Below are 26,833 nucleotides of genomic sequence, written 5' to 3'. Positions count from 1 at the left end.
TATTGCAGTAAAAATGAAAAGTCATTAGTCAACCCATCGTTAAGTCAGGGACCATCTATATACAAGTTGTAATTACATTTCACAATATCATTTTTGGAAACCTCCAGAACCACTGGCAAGGAAACGTCTAACTGCAGCAGCTGAGACATTATTTCTTTGTGCATGTTTCTGCTAATGTAAGAAATTTGGGCTCCAAATTATTTAAAAAGTCAAGTCCGTCTTCTTCCTGTTTTTCACTGCAGCAGCCCACAGAGCCGGCTGGAGACCCCCTTCCCTCGTAGGTGTACGTGAGCACGTAGTCTTGTGATGGCATCTGCTCTTCGTTCTGGTTACACATGTGCAACTTCTGCAAAGTCGTTTTTTAAAAAGGATTGTATTATTGTTTTAAACAACTTAAACATATGAACATAAAATTTATTTTTATTTACCTTTTATGTTTAATTTTAACCAGTGTGTCCTCTAATGGAGTCCTACACACAAAAAATGCACACGATTGGTCTATATCACAACCATATCATAAAGTCAGTCTATGTTAAACTTCTAACAATCTATACAAGTGAAATCTTATGTATACCAATGTTATGTATTTAACTTATGAACTATTTTATAGCCAGAAGTCAGGCTATTCCACTGCACAGTGGTTGGTATTTGAACTTGGGTGTCAAACAGCCCTAAGTTTCAAGCTGGAGTTCTGGCTCTAGCAACTAGATCTATGAACCTGGGCAAATTACTAAGGATCCCTAAGTCTCATTCTCCTCAAATCTAAAATGAGAATAGCAACAGTAACCTTCTCACAGTGCTATTTTACTTTAGAAATTAATGATGAAACAATAACGCATGTAAAATAAACCTAGTAAATCTACAATAAATGTTAACTAAAACCATTATATACAATTGCAAGGCAGGTAATAATCACCATGTTAGCTTCAGAATCAAGTTTATAATACAGCCAAAACAAATCAAAATAAATATACGCATGAAAAAATGAATTACTGAAAGTAAAAAATAATCGATACAACTCCCATGGAGAAAGCTGAGTCTTTGTGATGAAGAACCCAAGCACTCAGTATATCTACCTTTGCTTCACTGCGTCATCTGCAGACTTGTTGAGCTTCTGTGCCTCCTCCTTTTCGTCCTTTGTGAGTTTATTCCCCCGGGCCAGAGTTTACCCAGTTCACTTATGTTACCAGGTGTCTTTCCTCAGACCCTTCCTAAGCCCTTACCAGGCACCAGTCCCGGTGTCAGATGTGCACACTCAGGAACCCTCCTAAGAAGGTGTCTTAAACTTCACTCCTTTACAGCCTGATCTTACATGAACGCTGTCTAAAAATAGATAAAGGAGTAACACTTGAAGGTGACCAAAGAAAATGTTACAGGTATGCTATGTAATAACCTATAGCCCTGTCACAGAATACGGCACGTTAGCCATCCATCCAAGGAAAAATCGCATTGGTATTTCTCATAAAGAGGTGAAAATTTTACCTACAAGAATATTCAGTTAGGTGGCTTTTTATCCTAACTACACATTTGAATCACCTGAGAATTTTTAGAAAAAAAAAAATCAATCAAATTAAATTCTTTTAAGATGAAGCACAGACATTTGCATTTTTTAGAATCTTCCTAAGGAATTTTGATATGGACCTAGAATCCTATTCTTTATTTTTTTTTATGTTCTTGCTTTCTTCTAGATAAAAACATTTTATATTTATTTGCATGGGGCTTTCAGTGCTAAAAATATTTACGTAATGATAACTTTAATTAGTAGTAGTTTTTTGTATATTGTAAAATTTCTGAGTAAATTTCAAATGTTTTATCCTTAAAGTTTGAACATGAGTTAATAATTCTGCGTTATATCCATACATTATAATATCACTTACTATTCCACATGTGAGTAAATATATACAATTATAATTTATCAATTTGAATAAACAAACCAACAAAACATAAATATTTCACATAAATCATGTTAGTCTTTAACCTAAAATTTTATAGAAATGATTTCATTTTCATAGGGAAAAACAGATTTGAGAAATTTATGACAGGAATAAGCTAGGTTTTTTTACATTTTTCTATATGAAAAGACTTCGCAAGTTAAACACACACCTAAAAACAAAACTACAATGGTGGATATTGGAAACCTCTAATTTTATAGGGCTTTAGAAACTAAAGAAATATAGCACAGGACATTAAATTATTTTAAATTAAATAATGTAATAAAGTAATATAACTTTAAAAATGACTGAGGAAAAAATGTAACAATATGGGAAAACAGCCTCTGACAATGTACATTAATTTCAAGTTCCTACCCCTCTTCGGTAGAGTTAAAACAGCTAGGGAAACTCACTTCACCGAGTCGGGGCTGGGTGAAATTGTGCCACTCGGAGTAGGTGTAGCGACAGCTGTCCATCTCCGCGTGTCCTCCTCCCCTGCCAGGATCCAGGGTGTGGTGGTGCCCGGCCCCCCGGCAGGAGTCCAGGGTCTGCTGTGCTCCTTTCACCATTTCTATGGTTTCCTGCCCTCCATTTCTGACTCCGGATCCCAAGGTGCCGCAAAAGCGTTGGCTACAGTTGTTGGCAGTCTGGGTTGTGAATCCGTTGGCAGAACACTGCAACACAACACAATAACAATACAAAACTGTTCGTGTGGAGAGGGAATGGGTTTCAGAGCCACGAGAAGGCAAGGAAGAGAGATCATTTATTCAGCCTTTTATTCATTCCCTCATTCATTCAACAGACAATTTTCAGCTTGTAATTATGTATTCAGGTGCAGATGCACAGGGATACAGAGGTGACACCGAGGCTCCAAGAAGCTCTCCTTCCAGTGAAGCAGAGAAACAGGATTCTTTTGCGAATGTAACTTCTCTGCTATACAGGTGAACACGGAATTCTATAGAGGAGCACAGACGTGGAACAGTAAAATCCAAACCCAGAAGGGATGAGTGGGGTGAACTGCAAAGCCCTGAGCTGAGGGACTCAAGAGCAGTCGGAGTGCATGCAGGAGGGTCAGTGTGCAGAGGGACCTGGGCTGTGTCAAGGCTCCTGGACTTCGTTTTCAAAGAACAAGAAATGCACAGAGGGGACTGGAGGGGAGAGGGTCAAGGGAATGCTTTAAAATGAGAAGGGGTTGATTAAGCATTAACTCAACACTGGAAGTTTATGACAACACTCCAGGCTATAGGTCAACGTTCAGTCGCAGCAATGACCTCAGGTGGCCTGTCCTCAGGATAGTCCACTGCACTGCCTCGTCACGAGAACTCCCTTATAAACAGAATTTCACTGGGCTGTCTTCTCGCCAATTTCATTTTTCTCCTCCTTGAGAGGTAGAAGAGTTTCTCACCAAACTGGAAGATTTTCAGGTTCAGATGAATTACCAAACCCCAAACCTATGTACAAAAGTCATACGTGCTAGTTCATTGCTTAAGGGGGGAAAAAATCCGAAGAAAAGAATGGAGAAGTAGCCATTTGGTGGCACTGCTACCCTATATTTATATATTTACTTAGGTTGCTGGTCCAGTAAAATTCTCCAACAACAAAAAAAGCACACTCCTGATTACTGAATCTCCTTGATGGTACCTATCTATCTATAGATAGCGAGACAGAGAGAGAGAGAGAGAGAGAGAGAGAGAGAGAGAGAGAGAGAGAGAGATGTATTTCTGCATTATTGAAAGGGGAACTAAAAGTAAACTAAAATTGATGACTCTGAGCCCACCATGTTAGCGGCATTGCATCGGGAGTGACCGAGCACTCTGGCTGAGTCCTTTGCCCGGGAGGACACCCTGGTTTGGGTGCGAGGGGATCTCCTTCCGCATCGCTCACAGATCCTCCCTCTCTCCCACCGCCTGACTTGTGTTCAGAGCCTCTCCTCATCCAGTTCCCTCCACTCCAAAGCAATTTCCCCACTCTCTGCCGGATGCTCCCCAAAGTTTGTCATCGTCTCTGTTATTCTGCAGGCTGCTTTCCTCCACTCGAGCTACTGTCACCACCTCTTCACTTTCGGACCCTCCTCATTTTGTAAGTTACACGGGAACTTACAGGTCTCTTTCTTTTTCTTACAGATTAAGCTGTAAGTCTTCCCAGTGGATCTGAATCTTGTGAGTGTGCTTTTATTTTATATGTATCTTTAAACTTTAATACTATTACACGAGTTTATTGTCATATTACTATTAATCTTTTCCACAAAAGTAAATCCTATTTCCCATAAAGAAACTGAAATATTTTTGTTGATTTTTTTCTTTTTCTTTTCCTCATTGAGTTTATTGGTACATTTTAGGTAGACAGTACAGTTCCATTCCTCACTGAGATCCTGTACCTTTACATGACAGATCTTGGTTTTCATTTTTCCCCATACCCTGCCCTCCCTTCACCCCCTCCTCCCTTCCCTATTTACAAAAACTTTGTTTCCATTTTTTCGTTGTCTCATATTTTTTCTTTCCCTTATTTTCTTTCCCCTACCCTTTCCACTTCCCCTACACCTTTAGCCCTTTTCTTCCTATTTCACATTGTCAATTATACCATTAGGATCTTATTTACACTTTTAGTTTTTCACAGCAGAGAAGCTATTTGGTATTTACACATATGTGACTCGCGTATTTCACTTAAGAGTATGACCTCAATATGCATCCATTTTACTATGAATGACTCTAATGATAAACTGAAATATTTTGTAAGAGAGACACGCCTTGTCAGTACTTTTTGTATTTTTCCCACAAAACAACAAGCATGGAGCCATAAGGAAAGAGAGTGGCAGAATCCTTCCAAAATCCCACCCTTTTGTTATGTTCATATCTTTGCTGTTTTTCTAGTTGCCTTGAAAACGTTTAGAAAGCTTCATTTTCCCTATTATGGATGGCCAGAGAGTTAGAGAAATGATATCTGGAAATGTACATTGCAGAAAGTCAGCCAAAAATTACTGCCACAAAAACTTGCAAGGTCAAAAAAACAAGTTTTAAATCATAATGCTAAAAGACTAAAAAATCCCTAGAATTAAAACTATGCATGTGGTTTCAATATCTTAATAAAATCTACATTTTTAAAAATCTAAATATTAACATGTCAAGTATTTATGCCTACAAAATATGACCTAACCAAAATATAAATTAACCCCCAAATTTTTAAATGACTTCAGAAGAATAAGTTTTTTAAAAAATCAAAGGCAATAGAAATATTCACCAAAAAAATTACTTACCACTCTATCATCTCCGGGCGCTTCTGTATTCGATATAATTAAGTTTTGCTGTGCTAAATCTTCAGGAAAATGTTTTCCTTTTCTGGCACTAACAATTCCACATACTAAAGTTAGTAGTACAGCTGAGTTTAGAAAGAAAAAAAAAAACTTTCGTTAGCATGCACAGAACAAAATAATTGTCCTTTATTTCTTATAGCCTAAGGGAGAAAAATTAAGCCACTAAGCTTAAATTAAGCCATGAAGCATAGTTTCCCATGAATTATCTCAGCCTTTCTAAATTAGCAGGCTGTAGTTTAGCTTAGATTTTAAAATGTGAAGTGATTAGATGTGCATGTTTATAATTTACCTCTCTGTTTAAGGAGCTGCCCATAATGTTAAAATATTTAAAATTAGAATTAATTACTACATGTAATAAATCATGATATTCATTTAAGACAAAGATGGTAAAGAGATTTACTGAGTCACTAAAGGATGGCTTGCCTCTAAGAAAACATGACATAACAAATTCTTTTCTCAGGTAGAGTTATCTCCAGGAATGTTAATTAAACTTAGTTTGCCTCTTGTCCATTGAGAATTTTCATTCTATATTGTAATTGTGGTAGGGTAAAATATATTACAATAAAACCAACACTAATAGCAACAGTTCTTTACAATATTCTACAAGACACTGTAACAGATGAGCAAACCACAGTCCTAAATCCAGCCCACCATGTTTTTATATGGCTCATGAGCTAATACTTTATATTTCCAAATGAGGGCTGGGGATTGAGCTCAGTGGTTCCACTGCCTGCCTTGCAAGCACAAGGTACTGAGTTTGATCCCCAGTACCAAAAAACAAATCATAATATATTTCCAAATGGTTGGAGAAAATCAAAAGATGAATAGTAATAGTTAGTGACATGAAATTCAAATTTTAGCATCCATATCTAAAGATCTACTGGAACATAGCTAAGCCTTTCATTTTCCCATTTTCTATGGCTGCTTTCTTGTTGCAAGGGCCTACTTGACTGGTTACAACAGAAATTACATGGTCTGGAAAGCTTAAAATATGTACTGCATGGTGCCTTACAGAAAACGTGTGCTAAACATCACCTACTCAATGTGCTACCTTCCTGGCTCTGTTTCCTAGTCCACTTCCCCTCACCACTACTGTCTAGCTATACTAGTCTTCCCATCAGTCCTTGATTTCTTCATATATGATTCCACCTTAGAACCTCTGCACTGACTTCACCCTCCAAATGAAAGCTCTTCCTACCAGGTATTTCACAAGGTAAGATGCTCTCACCTGTCCAAAACTCACAGCAGATAGTTTCCTTATTTAGGCCCAATCTAGGCACCTGCTGAAAACTGCAAACACCAGCACCAAGAACACACACATACACACTCTACAGCACAAAAAAACTTAATTATTTTGCTCCATTTTTTTTCCATCAAAGAATTTATTCACTTAGTGTCAAAGGGCATACTTGTTTTAGTTTTATCATTTTTCTTCTATGGCAAATTCCGAGTGCCTAGAACAGTTTCTGGCAATTAAAAGATGTTTAATATATATTTATTTTTTGGGGTGGTAAAAAATAGCGGACACATTAGAAATTTACCATGCTCTCATCTAAGCATTTCACACACAATGACTCAATCCTGAGTGCTACCTCAGAGAGCAGGCTACCCCTTTTACACATGAAGCTCAGTCAAGTAACTGGCCCAGTCCTATGGCTTGTGATAAAGGTGGAATCCAGACCCAGGCAGCCTGGTTCCAGAGTCTTGCTCTTAGTCACTACTCCAATCAAACAACAAAACAAATTTGGGATAGAGGGCTAGAGAGGGTGGGGGGGGTATGATCACTTGGGAAACGTACAATGGCAAGGAGCTAATAAATCAGAATGAGCAATATATACCCAAGATAGGATATTGCTGTGATCTGAACATTTCTCACAAATCTGTTGCTGAAAAAGTGAGTAGAGGGCCGGGGATTTAGCTCAGTGGTTCCACTGCCTGCCTCTCAAGTGCAAGGCCCCATGTTCGATTAATAGTACAAAAACAGCCTGCCTTGCAAGCACAAGGACCTGAGTTCAATCCCCGGTACCAAAAAAAAAAAAAAGTACAAAAACAAACAAACAAACAATCAAACAAAAAAGTGAATAGATATGAAATAAAAGTTGCTTTTACTAGACCCCGATACTGCAGGAATCTTAGACTGCACTATTTTGCCCTAAAAGTAGTAGCACTAAGATCAAAAAATAAAAGCTATATATATAGGGGGATTTGGTGCAATCTAAGGAATTTTCAATAATTCTATTTAGATATGAAATTTCTATCTCAAGAAGGATCATGCTAGGGCAGGGGATTTAGCTCAGTGGGTTCCGCCGCTTCTCTTGCAAGCACAAGGTCCCAAGTTCTATCCCTGGTACCCAAAAAAACAAAAAAAGGATCATGTTTCAGAAAACATTCAAACATATTTCAAATACCAGAAGAACTCATAAAGAGAATTCACACCTGATGAATGCTTCAACAAGCTGACTTTTTAAAGATCCTTTCTTGACTGAACTCTGATTTTGCACCTTAACTCCAAGTAAGCAGAAGTACTTACAGAGCAGCAGTGCTATGCCCAGGAGTATGGCGAGGATGGCCCACTTTCCCAGCACCACTCCTGAGCTCCTCGCCTTTGAGACGCACTGACTTGGGAAATTGCAATCACACAGGTTGACTCTCAACATTTTGGTTGCAGATTGGCCTCCTCTATCTTTCACAGTAATAGGAATTGTGTATTCTTGAAGTTGAGCATTTTTGTGATATGACAGACGGGCAGCTGTATCTGTAAAAAAATGAAATAATTTCATTTCTAAAAGACCAGTTAGTCTTCCACTGGCATCTATTTCATCATACTTGTCTCTACATGCACAGGTCTCAAGGAATTCCCTGCTACATGAAAATAAATGCAAATGGAAGACTATCTTTAACCCTTTCACTCATATAATGTTATACATATTGATCTTTATAACCCTAGAAAGAAGCCTTAAAGAAATAATTTAGCATTGAAGTGGTCCAGCAGCATTCCAGAAATATTTACTGTTCCTTTTCCTATAGAAACTAATACAGCTAGACTGGCAACAGACAGCTCAAGCATCTTCCTTCGGTACCAGTTCATACACACATAAAGAGTTAACACCTATAGGTACACACAGAGGATGACTTCAATTCCAAGTCTCTTATCCATTTACTTTCTGCTATCTGTCCATTATCCTTATGGATAAAGAAATTTTTCAAAGCACCCAATAGATCTTTATGGTTAATGCCTGCATCTGCAAGTAATCTCAACACCAGAAAGCTAAGTATATCACTCAGGCTACTTGTAAAGCTTACCAAAAAAAAAGTGGATACACTGACATCAAAACAATTTGTTTTTATCCACTGTGATAGTTAACTTTCCCCGATAGGCTTGCTACTTTATTTTAATGATGTTATTCTCAGCTAACCAAGAGCTCCATAGACTTTAAATGGCAATTACAACCTCCTTGACTTCTTATAATAGGCTGAATAAAATCACAAAGTAGCATCACGCACACACTGGAAGTCACCTGGAATTGCTAAGCCTTGATTAAATGCACTGTTAAGCTGGAAGAACTTCAACAATGTTTGCTGTACTTCATACCTGAAAGCCTCACAGAGGAACATGAATGACTGCTTGGGTTCATATGGGGCCCTTCAGGACCATAAACGTCTAAGGTAAGATTTTAAATACCTTTTCTCCTTCAAGACCACCTGCTGAGCAACAGCTGCCTCGCATTTTCCTTAGCACTCAGCACGCCCTCTTCAAATTTTCTGCTGATACCAATGTTAACTTTACGCGACATAAACTCACAAATAGCGTGGCCTTCCTTGCATATCCTCAATCCATGCTTACTGTCACCTGCAGTGCACTGGTCACTCTCCTTGGCCTGGCACTTGAGGTTCTTTACCCTGAGATTTCACACTTCCTCCCACCCAAGCCCTCAACACTCCTACAGCAACTTTCTAAACTCTAATTCGTACCAATATACCAATTTCTCTAGTGTGTCTCTTCTTTTATGTATCTCTCTTGAGCAAATATTCATTATACACCTTTTAAGCAGTATCTACTAGGCACAGGCTAGGTACTAGAAATAGAAGGATGACAAATGTTCTGAGAAACGCGTTGGGGAAGAGAAGTACACAGGTGATAACGCAAGACGAGGGAGGCTATGGAATAGGTATGTAAAGGTAACCAAAAAGATGGTGAATATCAAAATAAGATGAGAAATGAGGCATTCTATGAAGAAGGGGCAGCACGCGCAAAAGTCCAGTTGTGTGAAGAGTGTGACAGTAATAAAACCATTGAGTGAGATGAAATGTAGAATACTACATCCTCTCAAAACTGCTGTCAGTGGAGCCACCCGGAAAGCTCCAGTGCCAGGCCCCTTTCCATATCCTGCCATGTTCCCGCTCAGGATACTGGAGCATGTTTTTCTCATATACCCAGATTCCTCACTTGGAGAGCCTGTTCGCAACACATTTAAATGACGCACTTGGATCCCCTCTACTTTACTGTTACTGTTACTACGTTTTCAAACAGACAAAAAAGTTTCTCTTAACAAGTTGTCCAATATTTAACAAAGACTTTTGTCTTTGTTGTAAACATAAATTTTGCCTCCAGAAAAGTTTTGATTTCTTTTATTTTATTTATAAAGTAAATGCAGTCACCATATGACATAAAGGATTAAACTTCTAAAAATCATTTTTTTTTTTTTTTTGGTACCGGGGATTGAACTCGGGTTCTTGCGCTTGCAAGGCAGGCCACCGAACCACTGAGCTGAATCCCCGGCCCCTAAAAATCAATTTTGAATTATATTTTGTGTACATAAACAGGTAATCTATTCTGTCACTTTTCTGTTATTTCAGAGCATGGAAATCATTTTTTTATTGAATACCGTTAACTCTGTTGAGAGTCCATATTTTATTGACTTCTGGAGAGGGGTTTGCCAAGCTGAAATGAAATGGCGCTCCGTGGACCGCTTCATCAGGGTCAGACGCTGAAATGTCGGTGTACGCCATCTTTTGTTTGCAAATGACGACATAATCTTGAAGTATATCTGGTGCATTATCATTCACGTCTTCAACTTTCACAACAAGTGTTCCAGTACATGATCTACCATCTACAAAAAGAAAAGAACGGGCTTTGTACTGCTTTCACATTTTTTTTTATAGTTTCTTAAAGGAAAAACAATTAAAATCTGCATGATATATAAGTTTTCTTAAAAATAAACTTTGTGTTGGAGAAAAATGAATGAGAATATGAGTGGATAAGATTTGCAGATAATAAAAAGTGATTACTGCTATTGAGATAGATAGATAGATAGATAGATAGATAGATAGATAGATAGATAGATATGTATATATCAGATGAAAGTTTCAACAAATCCTTTACCAGAACTACTACCAAATGAAGAAAATGAAGGTCTGGATTGCAAACTCTCTATTCCCTGGAGTTCCTGAAGCTGAGGTTATAGCAGTGAAGTGGTTGTGAAAAATTATTCTAATCCCATTGCACATTCAAACCACCTGGGGAGATTTTTTGAATATATAGTGCTTAGGCTCTACCAGAGATTCTGAGTCAGTCAAAAGTAGTGTCCCATATTGATTCTCTTATTTTAATATGAAGGCAAGGATGAGAAAAATCTAGGTTACTTTTTTGGTGTCGTTGAAGTGCTAGGGATTGCACTTAGGGCTACATTCCTAGCTCTTAAAAAAAAAAAAAGCTAAATTCAGCTCACACTGAACTCAAACTTGTGATCCTTTTGCTTCAGCCTCCTGGACTGCTGGGATTACAAACTTCCCAGAATGCCTGACTGAGTTACTTTAAGGTACAGAAATGAACAAAAGCATCACTTTGACCTAGTAATTAGTGAATATATTTATAGGCTTAATTAGAGAGAGGTACAAAGAGACTGGAAACATCGGAGGAGACCATTTCATCTACTCCTATGTTTCAGTTTTGTCTTTGCCCTTTACTGCAGAAGCACTTAAGGTCCTCCGTGCTTGGAAAATAAAGATAAACAAGAGATGGCCCCTTGTTGCCAATCACTTGTACCCTGCTCGATGGTTAAGAGAGGCAGGAAGAGAGTCTCTAAAGTAATTTCAAAGAGCTCCACATACTTATCACAAGAGTAATGAAAACTACATCAATTTATTCTCCCATTCCTTCATAAAGAGCTAGATTAAAACTTTTTTTTACCTTGGTCTATTGCCAGGACTGTGACATTATAGAAGTCATTCTGAGGAGCTGAAGCTTCTCTGTCCAGGATTTTGGAAAGTGTGACCAACCCTGAAGTTTCATCGATTTTGATCCAGTCTTTAGGATCATGCAATTTTTTATATCTGTTAATAAAAATAAAAATAGTCTTTGGTATCATATTTTAAAATAAGTAGATCAAATGTGACCAATCCATTATTAATATATGGTTATATCTTTCTTTGTACCTTAAACCATTGCTGTTTTTAGTTTCAGGGTCATATGCCTTATAACCATTGACCTTTGACCCCACTGCTGAGTTTTCTTTAATCCGCACATATTGAGCTGCAGGATCACATTCGGGCCCCTCGTCCTGATCCCTCACATGAACTGTAACCAAGGCTCGGTTCATGGAAGTCACTCTGGTTACTTCTCTAGTAAATGGAGCTTCATTGTTTACACCAATTTCTAGGATCACTTGACGGTTTTCTTCATAATTCAGTGGCTTTAAAATGAAGGACATGTAAAACATCAGTATAAAACACATTTGATATTTCAAGCAGCAAGTGAATGCTGTCAAAATGAACTGGCTTGCATAAATTATGTTCACATTTTGTCACTAATGACTTTACTCCTTGCAAGGACAAAGGCGATCCTTCGCTATGGAGCCTTTAGTGAGAGTTGCCCCCCAAACCCTCTGCAGGTGGTTTTACAGAGTGGTGGGAAAGAAATTCCTGAGATAGTTTATATTTCATTCTTACCGAGGAAAATTATCCTGAACACAGGAATATGGCGAAACAATGACAATGTGTAACAGGCTGGCCTAAGGATCACCCAACTCTCTGTAAGAAGACAACTTTAACTATTTACTGTGACTTATGGCCCAGGCGTTTCACAACTCCTGTAAAGTCAGATGTTAGGCTTCAAAACGGAAAAAAGTGCAGTAATTTTATTTTCTGTCCAACTTTTCTGTCCAAATATCTCCTTTAATTATCCTCTAAAGCATCTACGTGAGCCATCTCATTTTAGCTTTTCCTTTCATCAAAATCCATCCAAGGTCTCACTTCTTTAAGAATCAACTTGTCTTTTTGCCGGTTTCTTCATGAATGAGTTAAGTAAAAGTTTTAACCATGCTCGCTGCCTATTGCTATGAAAATCACATTTCTGGCAACCTGAAAATAACACTTAGTCTACAGTTTATCCGATGGAACTCTCATGGTGGGAGCTCAGAGGAGGAAGAGAAATATGATGTGCTTCATGATAATCATCTTTAGATAAACAGACCTGCCATGAGCGGGGCAGATAAATTCTCGAAACCTTCCCACCTTTATGAGGTGGGTGTGACTGTTATCATTCCCATCTTACAGAGCAGGAAACTGGAAAGGGTGGGATAAACTGATTTTTCCTAAATCCAATCATTGGAGCCAGAGTTTGAGGTTAGGTACTTTGGCCTAAAACCCCCTGCTTAACCAGCGCAACAAAATTCCTCTGCTGTGCTGAGCTGCCTTGAAAATGTTTTAATCAATATTTAATTGAATTTAATTTTCAGCTGAAGTGCATTTTCTCACATTCTCTTTCTGCTTCTTGAAACAATCACTGGCTAAGTATTGACTGAAGTCAAAACAGATGAATCAAACTGCTTCAAACCTGTCCTTACATGTAGGTATTAACAAATCAAAATACAAATATAATCACAAGGCCTCTAAGAAGTCAAGAAAATGTTTGAATCTCAGAATCCACAAAATGTACATGAATCTTTTTATTTTTATGATTATCCTAGAAACTGGAGCATCAAGAAGGAACAGCTATTAATATCTGTCTACTTGATGCTGATGAACATATCCTCACAAATGACATGCATTGGTACAACCACGAAGAGAGGAAGGGTAAGTGTCACCCAGATGGAAATACAAGGTATAGCTGTGGCACTGAAGGAGACATGGCTACGAGATCCAGGTCAGCTTACTAAAGATTTAAAGTTTCTTTGTGCAATTTTTTCAAGACTTAAAGTGGATGATATTGCCTTAGGAGATTAAAATGTTGAAAGATCAGAAATCTGGAAGAATGAAATGCCAATGATTACTGAACGGATGTGAATTCTTTTTTGCTTTCGTGGTATGTTTTTATTTCATCCTTTTAAAATAAGGCAAAGATCCCCCTACATGCACGGGGAAGTTAACAGTTCCCAGGAAGATGGACTGTCATGGAGATGGAACTGACAGCCTGCATGCTGAGAACAGCCACGGTCAGTGCCACCCTCACTCGGGCCCATAGGCACCGCGATTCTGCCAAGATTGAAATGGAGAGGTCATCCAGGACTTGACTAAAGGCTCTCCCATCTCTCATGCTCTGTGGTGACCGAAACCTTAATCTGTTAGGGAAAAGTATAACACTAGTCCCATGAACATGGTACTACCTTTTAAAAATAAAGTAATAGTTTTCTAAGTGTTTTCACTTTTATTATAACTGAAGCGATAGTAGAGAGGCAGAGAGCAGTTATTCCCATTTTACAGATAATACAGAAGCCAACTTTCCAAGGTCACATGACTAAGTGAAGCAATTTAACATAGCACTTCAGAACATGTCCTTGGAATCAGAGACCTAGGTTCAAATGCTCTCTGCACTACATCCTCACTGTGATTTGGAAAAGCTTCTTAATCTGAGACTTTTCTGTGCAATTTTGTAACAATGAGACTTAACACTAATAATATGATTACTCATAATATACTCAATAATATTTTACTCATCAGCCAAAAAAATATATACCTGAGGAATTCTCTATTTACCTTACTGATCATTTAATCCTTCAGGGTGTAAAAGGAGAAAAAGAGTGAACTCTTTTCCTGAACACAACCCTGAAGACAATGAATAACAGGACACTGGAAGGGTGGAAATCCTTTAGTCAATACAATGCATCATTCTCTTATCAGATAGGAGCTTAGTCGTCATGGGTATATTGCCTATGTGTTAGAAAGGTGAATTTTGTATTTGATTTTAAAACAGAAGATGCCTTATTGAGGTTTAAAATACTTAACTACAAAATCAGAAATATTTTGCCAAGAAAGGAATAGGATACCTTCAAAGACCAGTGTAGGTAAGCCACCAAAACACCCTGTGATGGCTTTAGGTTTCCTAAGATTTGTCATTAAATATGGGAAGGAGGATGTAACATGGCAAACATAAACTGTATTGATCAAAATCTTCATAAATAATATGAGTGCCTCAAAATAAAAGGTAAGATTAAGCTCAGAAAGCTTTTTAGAAATTAAAATTCTAATAAGAGAAGATCCCCTTGTGCCAGTGAAGTCATTGCTTTATCTACCCAAATATGCAAGCCAGTTACAGAAAAGACGAGATAAAAGGGAACCAAGGATACCAAGAAGGAAGAGCAGCACAGGGAGTTAGTAGGTTTGGGGCCAGGCAGGTGGGTTTTGTCCGCTGGCTGTCTAAACAGAGCTGTCTGTCCTGGACCCTTAGTCAACTGCCTGTGTGTGTGTGTGTGTGTGTGTGTGTGTGTGTGCGTGTGTGTGTGTTCGAGTGTGTGCATGTGTGTGGTGATGGTCGGGGGAAGCAGCCATGTTAGCTATGTGAATTACAGCACATTAGGCCCTTTTCACTCAGCTGTCTTAATTGGAAATAGCAAGAAATAACAGTAACACCACCAAGGACTGTTGTAAAGATCAAATAAATCTTTTAATTCATTGGTGTTGGAGCATTTGTATACTATTTCAGAACATGGCAGATGAGGGGAAATAAATTATTTTTATGAAGCAAACATAAAATTGATAGCGAAATTTAACAGCCATGGCACAAAAGAGTAAAACATTAGACAAATCTCATCTGTGGATATGGATGTAATTCTTAGGCAAAAATTAGAAAACATTCAACAGGAAATAACATTAAAATATAAATCTACAGCATAAAAATAGTCATAACCTTGACTAAACAATTCCCTTCTAGGAATTCATCATGCATTCAAGTTGTGTATTGTAAATGGTACATATACATGGTTATTCATTTTAGCATATTTTTAAATCACAAAAAGGTTAAAATTTCTATTGATATGGCCTAAATTTCCATTTATATGGAAATGATTAAAAATATTTGATGTTCAAACCATGACTATTATACTATATGGCTACAATGAGAAAAATAGGGCCAGAGATTTAGCTCAGTTGAGCTGCCCCTGCCTGGCAAGCACAAGGTCCTGAGTTCGATTCCCAATACCAAAAAGAGAGAGAGAGAGAGAAACAAAAATATTTACATCTATACGTAATGACCTCACAGATAAACTAATAAGTTCTAAACTTCCACAGATTCGTACAGGTTAAAAAAGTGCTAAGTCCATACAATAAAATGTGAAATGTAAATGTTATGTAAATGTGAAATATCAGAGATAGGTTAAATGAAGACAAGTATATTTGATCAAAAAAAAACATGATAATATTACTTAAACACATTTTGCTTTATATGAAATACTTTGCAAATGAGAAAATAATAACATTTATTGATTCTTCCCTGTTTTGAAGGCCAGGATGAAAGTGGGATTATTTTTACTATATAGTTTAGGTTGAAACTTTAGGTTCTCTAAATAGGTGCTGCTTTCTCATCACTAGGACAAAATACCTGATACCTGAAACATAAAGGAGAGATTTATCTTGGCTCACATTTTAGTCAGTGGTTACTGATTCTAAGGCAGAATGGTATGGAGGAGTGGAAGAGAGCCCACATCATGGGGGCCAGGCTGCAGAGCAGAGAAGGGAGGAGCACGGAGAGAGATGCAGCCTTCCAGGTCACACCATCAGTGACCTCCTCCTCCAACCAGCAGCGTAACAGCGAGTCAGCAATAGCGCCCACCCCCATATTCCAATCGTCTTCCAAAACCCTGCCTCTGAGTGCATGAGACTTTTGGTAGACATCCTGGATCTAAACCATAACAAGTGGCTAATTCCAACTTTAAATTAAAAATACATGGCATATTTATTAATAAATTAAACAACACATAACCTATGACATTTGAAACAATCCAGTGAGATACTACATGCTAAGCACTTGACACAATATCTGGCATTTAGTAGATAATAAATGTTAGCTATTATTGTTTTTGTTGTTGTTTCAGGGTACTCGGGATTACACCCCAATCTTTAAACAGCTAAAGCTGCAGCCCTCTTTTATTTTATTTTGAGGCAAGATCTCACTAAGTGGATGGATTACAGTCATGTGCCACCATGTCCAGCCCCATTAACATCCGTGTTGATTTAATATCACAGTATGAACATGAAAGGGTAATTGAATTCTATGATAAGAGGCAGCAAATCAACACTGCAAGATATTGACTATGAACTGCTATCTGGGGTTAATGAGGCACAGCATGATGTAACTGAAAGATCATTGACTTTGGAGCCATACAAGTTGGATTTATATTCCAGGATGAATAATATAGTATTGCTCTTTATTTGGGGGAAGGATGTACCTCCATCACACCTAGGTTGTATTATTATGATGATTACTGTATGATGATTGTTGTTGTTCCTGCCACTGTTATATACTGGTGATAATAATACTTTATCGTAAAGGAGATGTGACAACTAGGGCTGAGACTGTAGCTCAGTTAGCTAAGTGGCAGAGCTCTAGCCTGACATGAACAAGGCCCAGGGTTCAACCTCTAGCAGCACAAAGAGAGAGAGAGAGAGAGAGAGAGAGAGAGAAGGTGTGATAACTAGATATATTTTATATCAAGGGCTGAGTATTATTTCCTGTGTCAGACAATCTGCCTGGTTTCTGGTAACTACTTCTAAAATTTTTTAAATACTTAAAAGTATTTCCTATATGTAAGAACTACGACATGTGTGTGTGTGTGTGTGTGTGTGTGTGTGCGTGCACACATGTGTGCACACTGTGGTTATTAGTTATGCTCTCCAACACTGAGCTACAATTCCAGCCTCAAAATTTTATACATAAATGAAACTATATGATATTTAAAAATAATAAAAATAAATGTATATAGATTTTACTGGAAAGAGAAAAATTTTGTATTTTTATATCCTTCACTTATAGAATCAGTTAAACTGAACCAGAGAGATAGACAAAAGCATATAATCTAATTGTTGTCTATCTGGGGAATCCTGAGGTGCTCACAAGAAATGAAACTGATGGTTATCAGTCAACTTGGAATGAGAAACATTCCAGGCTCTAAGCTATAATTTCCATGGACATCTGGGGAAAAAGGTTTAATATCTCTAGGATCAGCACTCCTTTGGGAAAAAAAAAAAAAAGAGACATAGTGAGTATGTTTACGTATATGCAGTGAGTAGGCTTTTAAAAAATATATAGTCTTTTGAAATGTTTTTAGAAATCATTTTGTATTAGTCAAAAAAACTGTATCAAACCACAATACTACAATAAATAAAACTTTCATTTCTAGTGTTATTGCCTCCTTAAGACAAAACCATTGAGATTCAAAAATAAGAACAGAATTCTTGATATAGTTTCTCCAGATGAGCCCTGACTGGCCTTGACTGAGAGAAACCTACAGAGTAGCCTTTCTATGAAGGAGCTGATAAGGAGGGCTCCAAAAGTTCTAAACTTGGAGTGCTGGCTTAAGCTAGTACAACTGGCGTAAATTATCCATCCCTGGTCTCAGCATACTCCCTTGACTTATTTCCAGGAAACAAAAACAAAACTAAAACTTTGGAGGGGATAGCCAGAGTAGAAGAGAAAAGGATGTCCAGGAAAAAAAAAAAATTTATAAAACGTGTCTTGCAATCACATCAATTTTGGAGAATTGGAATGAAGAGTGGACCAATAAAGAGGGAAGATCTTTCCTCTAACTCTCAATGATAAATTTTCTTCTCCTCCTCCTCCTCCTCTCTCTCCCCCTTCCTCTCCCTGCTCCTGCTCTCCTGCTCCTCCTTCTCTTTCTTCTTCAGTAGCTATAGTATTAATGTTCAATTCAAGCAGGTCGTATTATAGGGTACTGACGTAGGTAGCAGTTTGATGTAGAGATTCTATATTTGACTATGAGTGTCTGGCTGGATAGAGTGTGATGGTATTTAGAATTCTGGATAGAATGTGGATAGTATTGAATCCCTGAAAACTCTCACAGAGGAAACAAATGAAAATAGTCCTATGCACCAAAAATGCCACTTGTTATTACTGACAGGTAATTCTCTTTTATTCCATGAATGACCACGATACCTGCCCACTATTCTTTTTTGTTCTAGTCTAGAAATATAAAACCAAATGTCCTTCTCCAATAAACCCCATCTTCCCCTCATAATTGGAAGCCTAGGATGTAATAATGAAACCAAATATTTAGTGTATAGAACAAAGAATAAGTTTATTCATTGCTGTCTGGTGTAATATGGTTTCATCCTCAAAATTACCCTTAGAAGGGTAATTCCTTAGAAGGAAACATACACAACCAGGCACATATTCTAGAGAGAACAAGAAGACTGTGGAGTTCTCAAGTGTATTATGCAAGGATTAAAGGGGTAGGGAATATATCCTAGAGAAAGTAGTCTCAAATGGACTCAGCAGAATCTCAAATGAACTATAGCTATTCTAAACAGAGAGAATACAGGTAGAATCAGGACCAAAGACATAGAATAAGGATAATAACCTGTACACAGTAGAAGCAAGACCCTCCAATAATTGGCACTCTCCATATAATAAGCTGCCAATGGTCATATAGGAATTCTTGTATGTGAGAACATTGTGGGGAAAAAAGAATGCTCATGTATCCCTAGAAGCATAGGAACTGGCAATCAAATTGTAGATGAACATTAGATGGGAACAGACTAAATAGGTTTTAAGTTGTCTTTCATCCTGTAGAGCCCATGACCTGAAATTAGTTTATTAAGTCATTAGTTGACAAAAAATATGTTAAGTTGCTAAGTTAATGATTTCTTCTTACCTTTACGACATACAGAATACCTTCATTAGTTGCTTTGTCTGTAATAATTTTGAAGTGTCCGTTTTCATTTCCCTTTAAAATGGTAAAATTGGCCCTCCAATTGGCAGTGTTCATTAAATCCTTATCTTCTATAGGAATTCGTAAGATTTCCATATTATATGCATTTTCCTCTACTGATGTTTCATACTGAATGAAAAGGAACTCATTAAAAATTGCCTTTATAAAGAAAACTATTCTAAACAAAATAAAATGCTTCTTTCACTCCCAAAATATTTGGTCTTATAGTTTTCACGTGGATTATTTTAAAATCATGAATCACAAATAGTATCATGTCATTAAATATTATTATTATTACCATTTTTTTAGTACTGGGGATAGTAGCCAGGGTATTCAAACTGAACTACATCTCCAGTCCCTTCTCATATTTTTATTTTGAAGTAAGGTCTCACTAAGTTGCCCAGAGTGAACTTGAATCTTGTGATCTTTCTGCCTGAGCCCTCCGGGCACAAACAAGCCTGGCTCACTAATTGTTATGTTTTAAATGAAAGAACTCCCCTGCAAATGAAGACTTTATTGTTACTGACCTTTAAAAATATATGGTTAATAGAAATATTAATATTAACAAATGAAAGAGATTTAGCCAGACCTGCTGAGAATGCCTATGATCCCAGCCCTCCTGGAGGCTAAGGTAGGACAATCACAAGTTTAAACCCAGTCTGGGCAACTTGGCAAGTTGACAAGACCTTGTCTCAAAATTAAAGAAAGAAAAGGCTGGGTTGTAGCCCAATGCAAGGCCCTGGGTTTAATTCCTAGTACTCCAGAAACAGAGTTGTGTATAGTGTAAAAATATAAATTTAAAATTACAAAAATTGCAGTAAATAAATTAAAATAAATTCATTAATCCAGGTTAAATAATTAATAAAAATAAATAAAACAGGGATAGATTCTCATATTGTATACTTACAGCATTTTGTCTAAATGTGGGTGCATTGTCATTTGAATCTTTCACTGTTATAATACAAGTTGATGTTCCCATCAATCCAAAAAATTGACCATCCATGTCTTGGACTTTCATTATCAATGTATACCTATCCACAACCTAAAGACACGGTAAATATTTAATTAACAGTGGACACTTGTTTAGATTCATAAATTAAACCCCAATTTCACACTCTTCTATTTGAGTATACACATGTTTTTATAGGATTTCTTAATTTGTTTATACTCCAAGAATTTGGTAGAGAAGCACAAAGCTGAAAAGGTAAACAGAGGTTAAATTGCAAAGTATGTACTAAGAAATCAGACGTAGGCCTTAACAGTCAATAGGAAAAAAAATTATGAGAGTCATAGGGGAAGCATACAAGACCACTTGAATTTTAGAAAGAATATTCTTCAACAGATTGAGAATAATTTTGAGTGAGCTAAGTGGAGATTCAAAGCAACCAGCTACAAAGATCCTACAGTAGTCTAAGACAGGAGACCCATACTCGACCCATACAGGCAGTAGCAACAAAAAAAGAAGAAAGAAAAAAGAAAAAGTGACAGAAAAATTACTTGGGTGTTAGAATGAAGCAGGACTTAATACAGTCTATGTACAAGTTAAGAGACAATGAGGAGCTGAGTGTGATGCTCAATTGTCCTAGACTTATTGGTAGACAGGGCTATCACCAACCAACCCAGGAAATGTAAAATGAGAGGATCTTCTGAGGAAAGAACATCACATAAGTTAGCAAGGAGGGGAGAAAACATGAGTTTTGTCTTTCATATGCTGAATTTAGGTATCTGTTAGAAATTTAAGGAAAGAGATTTAGAAGTATGAGGGCACATGGAAAGAAAGAGCAAACAAACTTAACGGAGAGATCGTGGCCAGAAATACCAATCTGGGAGTCATCAGTATGTACATGGTGACTGAAATTACGGCAGGAATCAGACGTCCAGGCGAGGGTAAGAAAAGCTGAAGACATAGGGAAGAACAGCATTTCAAGCATGGGGGAAAAAAGATTAAACAACGGATATTTAATAAAAAAGATCAGAGAAACGAGGAGGACCGGAAATCTAAGAGAAAGGAGTTTTCATAAGTGCCAATGACAGACAGAGGTATGAGGCAACTGCTCGATTTGGCAACAGGAAGTCACCGTTTACTTCTGTTCACGGTGTGGTAATGGTAAAATAGAGTCGTGGTAACAATCGTCATTGTTGCCTTTTTCTTTTATTGTACTACTCTTTTACCATCTATTTTTGTTCATTTTCCATGCCCTGTTGCCCATCCCTCTGTCTTTATTTACTTGGTCTCCCTTTCACATTGTAAATCAATATTTCCAACCATTCCCATAGACTTCAAGGCTTACACCATGTGCTTTTCTTCTCCTAAATGTATTAGGTTTTTCCCTGTGTTCATTTCTTTACTCTGTGTTTTTCGCTACTACGCATTCCATGGTTGTTCCATTAGGTTTTTTTTTTTTTTTTTCGCCAAACAGACTTGGATTTATCCTCAAAAATGTAACATGCAAGTCTTATAATATTAAATTATTTAGTTTTAATCTGTTACAAGTGGGGGAAATCTCTGATTTTACTTGAGTACTATGTCTTCTCTACATTCTCCAAAAATATGAAAACATTCATAATGTCCCCTTCAAACTGTCCCATTTGTTATTTTTGTTATGTGTTTTATCGCGTAAATCCTACAAAAATTAAAATAATGACAACTAATGACTCTGTATTACTTTTGATTCCTTTTTGTAGATTCCCACCATCTTTCCCTTTTTCCTTTGGCATAACATTCCACTGATTTTTCATATCTTTCCCAGCCATGTTTACCTTTCTGTATTATTTAATTGTAGGGGGTCATTACAGTGTTCCAATAAAGCTATTTTGTATGTATGAAATTGATTCATCTGCCTCAGTTAATAATATAGATCTATGTAGGCTGGCAAAATGGGCAGAGAAACAATAACAACAAAATATTAGAAGATTCTGTGGAGTAATTTCACTTGGGTGAATCAATCTTTCCAACCATTACAGTTTTCCTCTCTAGATCAGATATATAGAGTCAAAGAAAAAAATTACAAAATCCAAATAAAATTATGCATAAAGAATTTGCACACAAATTATTAGATACATGACAATATGCTATTACTGTCTTCTAAACAGTGCTAAAGTTTTTAAATAATTCATCAATTGTAACATAATCCTTTTCTGGTAAAAAGTACATATATCTATAACTGAATAAAGACCAGGTATGATATGCACTTGTAAAGTGAGCAAAACTTATTGTTCCCCATGAGAATTAAAGTATTTACTGAGCTGGAACCATTAGCCACACCCAACAAATGAAATAAAATGATACTTGTTAATAACAATTTCAAAAGAAATATTTTTCCCTTCCTTTCTAAGCTCTGCTTGAGTGTACTTTTAGCCTTTATGGCTCCTCTGACATAAGAAAATAGAAATAATGTTTTAAAAATGAGGAAAAATGCCAGAAATTCTTACTGTTTTAGGCCTTATGTAAAATAAGAAGTTTTTCATCTCTAAGATAGCAAATCACAGTACAATGGGCCCTGGGGGCTCAATCCCCAAATGACATTTCACAGAGTGGAAGTTACCTCTCTGTCCAGGTAGTGAGAGACCGTGGTGATTACGCCCGTGTTGGGATGTACAGAAAAGAGCCCGGGTGATCTTGGAGTTTGCTCCAAAATGCTGTACTTCAAGCGTGTGTGCATTGTGTCTGGTTCGTCTCTGTCTGTGGCACAAACCACTCCCACTACAGTTCCTATACATTAAAAAAAAAAAAGAATTTTTAATCTCCAGAATTGCAAAGTATGTTTAGGTACAGCTACACTTTGTAAATTTCAGCAATGATGCCAAAAAATTGTATTTCTTACCAGAGAGATTATATCTTTAGATAGATCTGCTAAAATTGCCCTCAAATGTATAATACAAAACATTCTGATGCTGACAATCAAGATATACTTGTATTCTGCTAACAGTTAAAATGTTTAATAGTAAATAGCTAAAAGCAATTAGTTAACTACAATGGAGAATGGTTTAATATATGTTTCCACACATTGCAATAATAACTTGAGTGATAAGAAATTCAGAATTATTTTTAAATTCAACTTTTGATTAATAGCTAAGTGAAGATGGGTTGGGATATAATTGTATAAATGGTTAAGAAGACCTTTAGTAGGCCCGTCTTTACTCTCTCCTTTCTATGATCTTTTTCTTTAGATTTTTTCTTTTTACTTTTGCTAAGTTCTGATCTAATTTATTGTCCTTCCGCAGCTCAGCATCACAGCCTTGATTGGTAGGAACCTATGGATGTAATATGTGTCAATTCCCCAGAGTCAATGGGGCCATCAAGAGTTTATCCTTGATTCTTCCCTGTTAGTACCAAAGGAAAAAGAATCCTAGAGGAAAAACTCTGGGACCAATCACCCCTCTTTGAAAAAAGGAAAAATGTAACAGAGTCATAGAATTCTGGATCTAAAAATAGTACTAGTCATCACTGTAATTAACTCCTTTTACAGGTAAGAGAACTCCAAGTGACTTCTGTAAATTTTCACAGTAAATCAAAAAGAGAACCTGCATAAGAAGCCAAACCAATGATTTTTCATTTTTACACCTGTGAGTTAAGAGGATAATAATATTGGTATAATCAAGTTGTCAAAGTGAAATGTGAAAAACAGAAGCAGATATAAAAATGCAGTGAAGCTCTAAGTAACTCCTAGGAATCTTGGTAGGAAAGTGAGCAAAGTCATCTGTGATTGAGTCTACAGCCTTCATTTTATTGTGGGTGCTTGATCTTCACATTGCACGTCTCAGAAGACACTGCAAATGCCATGATTCCCAACCAAGTAAACGGAAATACTTTGCTTTTCCGCATGTGTAAAGAAGGACTTTCATGAGTTTCTCTAAACTTATTCTAGGGTTTATTCTAAATCACCTAAGTGAAGGAGTAGTTTTGCAAGAAGAGACAATATGAAAAAGTGGTTAAAAAATTGTATCCTCAGTAGGCATAGTGCAACAGCTCTCTAAGTAAAACCTCATTAAAATACCTATACTGCTTTGTGGTTCTATTGTGCATTTGATCTCGCAATTTCTTTCTTGGAGGTGAGAAGAATGATAAAACCACATAATGAGAAAATGAAATAAACAGCATAAACCAAAGAGAGTAAAAGCTTCAATCATTGTTTTCTGCCACCACAGTTAATTAGTATCACATTGATAATGTCTACAATTCCTGTAATACCCCAGATGGAACATGCTGATAAGAACTGATGGCCGTAAATGTTTTCTAATAAGTGGATAGTAGGCCAGTATTAACTCAGAGGACTTGGCCGCAAGTATAAAAATCCCCATGTCTCAAAAAATATGCACAAACATATTTAACACATAAATAACCTTACCAAGCCTACTACTTTCTGGAACTTCAAAATTATAAGTTCTTTCTGTGAAGACAGGATGGTTATCGTTTTCATCCTCCACTCTGATGGGCAGTGGAAGAGGTAAATCTGCCGAGTATCCATCAGCCGTGGACGCATAGGCAATCAACTGCAAAACAGGCAAAAGCAACCTCCGTTAATATCCAAATACAGCAAAAGGAGGACAAGATGCTCTACTATTCTGCTGACACGCTAATTCATCAGAGGCAGTACAAGGTCAAAAGGAACGTATTTCTATTCAGAATGTCATAACAATGCTGAGTTGAACATTTGCTCACCAGGAGTAGAATATAACATAGGGAACATCAGTCACTTCTGCTTATCCTCTTTCCTGTCCTAGAAACAGAATCTTTCTCCAATAGCGAATCATCCCCGCCTCCCAAACCACAGAGAATGTACATGGTACCATAGAATTCACTGTTTTACAGTGAAAATTGTCAGTTATTCCCTATTGACTATAAACTCATTGGTCTCCCACTTTTATTTACTTATCAGAAAATCATATATGTGGAAAGAAGACCCCCAAAAAAGTACAGCAGTAGAGAAATAGGAGCTTGTCAACTAAGTACAGACACATCCTGGAGTAGTAGTGAGTAAGGGCAGAGAAAATATTTCATAAGCAAAACCATTTTCTTTAAAATGTTCTGGAATTTATGTTCAACAGTAAACCTCTTTGCTTCATTTCAGGCTAACCTAACAAAAATTGAGCTAAGGAAATGACCAAGCATTCCAAATTGTCACAATTCCATTTTCTTTTGACTTTAAGATATCCTTTAAGAATAGCGTGCAAGAAGACAGGAAACAGTAGACTGAATGAGTATAAGAAGAAAGACAGTTTAATAAGCTAAAGTCACTTTTATCAACAAAACTCTTACATCAAAAACATCATATTCCTCACGATCCACAGGCCGAGTACAATACAGATTTCCAGTGTCTCTTTCTATGAAAAACAAATTCAAAGGTTCTTGGTCAACACCACGTCCACTTATTGAGTAGAAGACAGTATAGTTCTGGGCTGCATCAGATTGAACCTAAAAAATGTAAAAAATTAAAATTCAGTTCAATGAAAATTTTGTTTCATTCTGTTTTTTTTTTATTTTAAAAAGAAAATTTCAACAGTACAGAACAATAATATCCATTATTAGCAAATGTAAGGCAAATAGAGACTTAAAATGGTGTGGCGAAGGCCAATCAGAGTACAGTCTTTGGGAGGACTAACAAAAAAGAATGGGCCATGAGAAAGAATAGGGAAGGCTTTGCAAGGAAACTTCCTAGGAGAAACAGGAAGGACAGAGGAATCAGGCAAGAGTAGTGCTTGGATCTTCCAAGAGCCACAAGGAAACCACTATTCTTTGAGCAAAAAGAGCGAGGAAGAAGGCGATGAAGAAGGAATGAGGTCATATGGGCCATGTCGTAAATGTGATTCCAGGGAAAAGCTGAAGATGGTAAGCCACTAGAGAATTTACACAAGGGGAACATCTTCTGGGGTTTTTAAACTGTCTTTAATTTAAAACTATTTAAGTGAAGAATGTTACCGTTATGTATATCTTAAGTGTAGCAGTCAATGTTTGCTTCAAAAAAAACCAGTATATACAAATAAATAACATGACGATATGTGTGTATATGCACTGTGCAATGATTACAACAATCAATTTAACACAACAGTCATCATACACTAGATTTCTAGAAACTGTTCATTTTATAACTGAGATTTTGTATCATTTGGTTAACATCCCTTTCCTCTACCTCTTAAGGACTGGTAACAACCATTTTATAGTTTCGTTAAATTCTTTTAAAATCCACATGTAACTGATATTATATAGCACTGCATTTATTTTTCTGTGTATGATTTATTTCTCTTATGGTAAAGTTTTCCAGCTTTATCTATGTTGTTGAAATGACAAGAATTCTGTTTTATTGGTGTATGTACGTGTGTGAGAGATGGAAAGAGAAGAGAGGGGGAAACTGATTTTATGCATTTATCAATGGACACTTTAGTAGTTTCCATATCTTAACTATTATGAACAATATTGCAATAAAATAGGTGTA

General features: G+C 36.8%; 1 protein-coding gene across 1 annotated transcript in view; it reads right to left on the bottom strand.

Annotated features, from left to right (window-relative positions):
• Positions 1 to 264: 264 nt before the first annotated feature.
• Dsc3 (desmocollin 3) overlaps positions 265 to 26,833 on the bottom strand; it is a 43,361-nt gene continuing 16,792 nt past the window's right edge. The window contains exons 5-17 of the mRNA XM_010643412.3: positions 25,660 to 25,815; positions 24,749 to 24,893; positions 22,946 to 23,112; positions 20,308 to 20,442; positions 19,344 to 19,529; positions 11,677 to 11,933; positions 11,432 to 11,574; positions 10,128 to 10,352; positions 7,772 to 7,996; positions 5,185 to 5,306; positions 2,345 to 2,605; positions 429 to 470; positions 265 to 346 (exon numbers count right to left, since the gene is read on the bottom strand). Of these exons, the coding sequence (XP_010641714.1) occupies positions 444 to 470; positions 2,345 to 2,605; positions 5,185 to 5,306; positions 7,772 to 7,996; positions 10,128 to 10,352; positions 11,432 to 11,574; positions 11,677 to 11,933; positions 19,344 to 19,529; positions 20,308 to 20,442; positions 22,946 to 23,112; positions 24,749 to 24,893; positions 25,660 to 25,815 (2,049 nt within the window). The 3' untranslated portion in view covers positions 265 to 346; positions 429 to 443. The remainder of the gene's footprint in view (positions 347 to 428; positions 471 to 2,344; positions 2,606 to 5,184; positions 5,307 to 7,771; positions 7,997 to 10,127; positions 10,353 to 11,431; positions 11,575 to 11,676; positions 11,934 to 19,343; positions 19,530 to 20,307; positions 20,443 to 22,945; positions 23,113 to 24,748; positions 24,894 to 25,659; positions 25,816 to 26,833) is intronic.

The sequence above is a fragment of the Fukomys damarensis genome, unplaced genomic scaffold (assembly GCF_012274545.1).
Source record: "Fukomys damarensis isolate Sample0158 unplaced genomic scaffold, DMR_v1.0_HiC HiC_scaffold_30, whole genome shotgun sequence".
Taxonomy (NCBI): Eukaryota; Metazoa; Chordata; class Mammalia; order Rodentia; family Bathyergidae; genus Fukomys; species Fukomys damarensis.
This window is presented reverse-complemented; position numbering and strand designations above follow the sequence as displayed.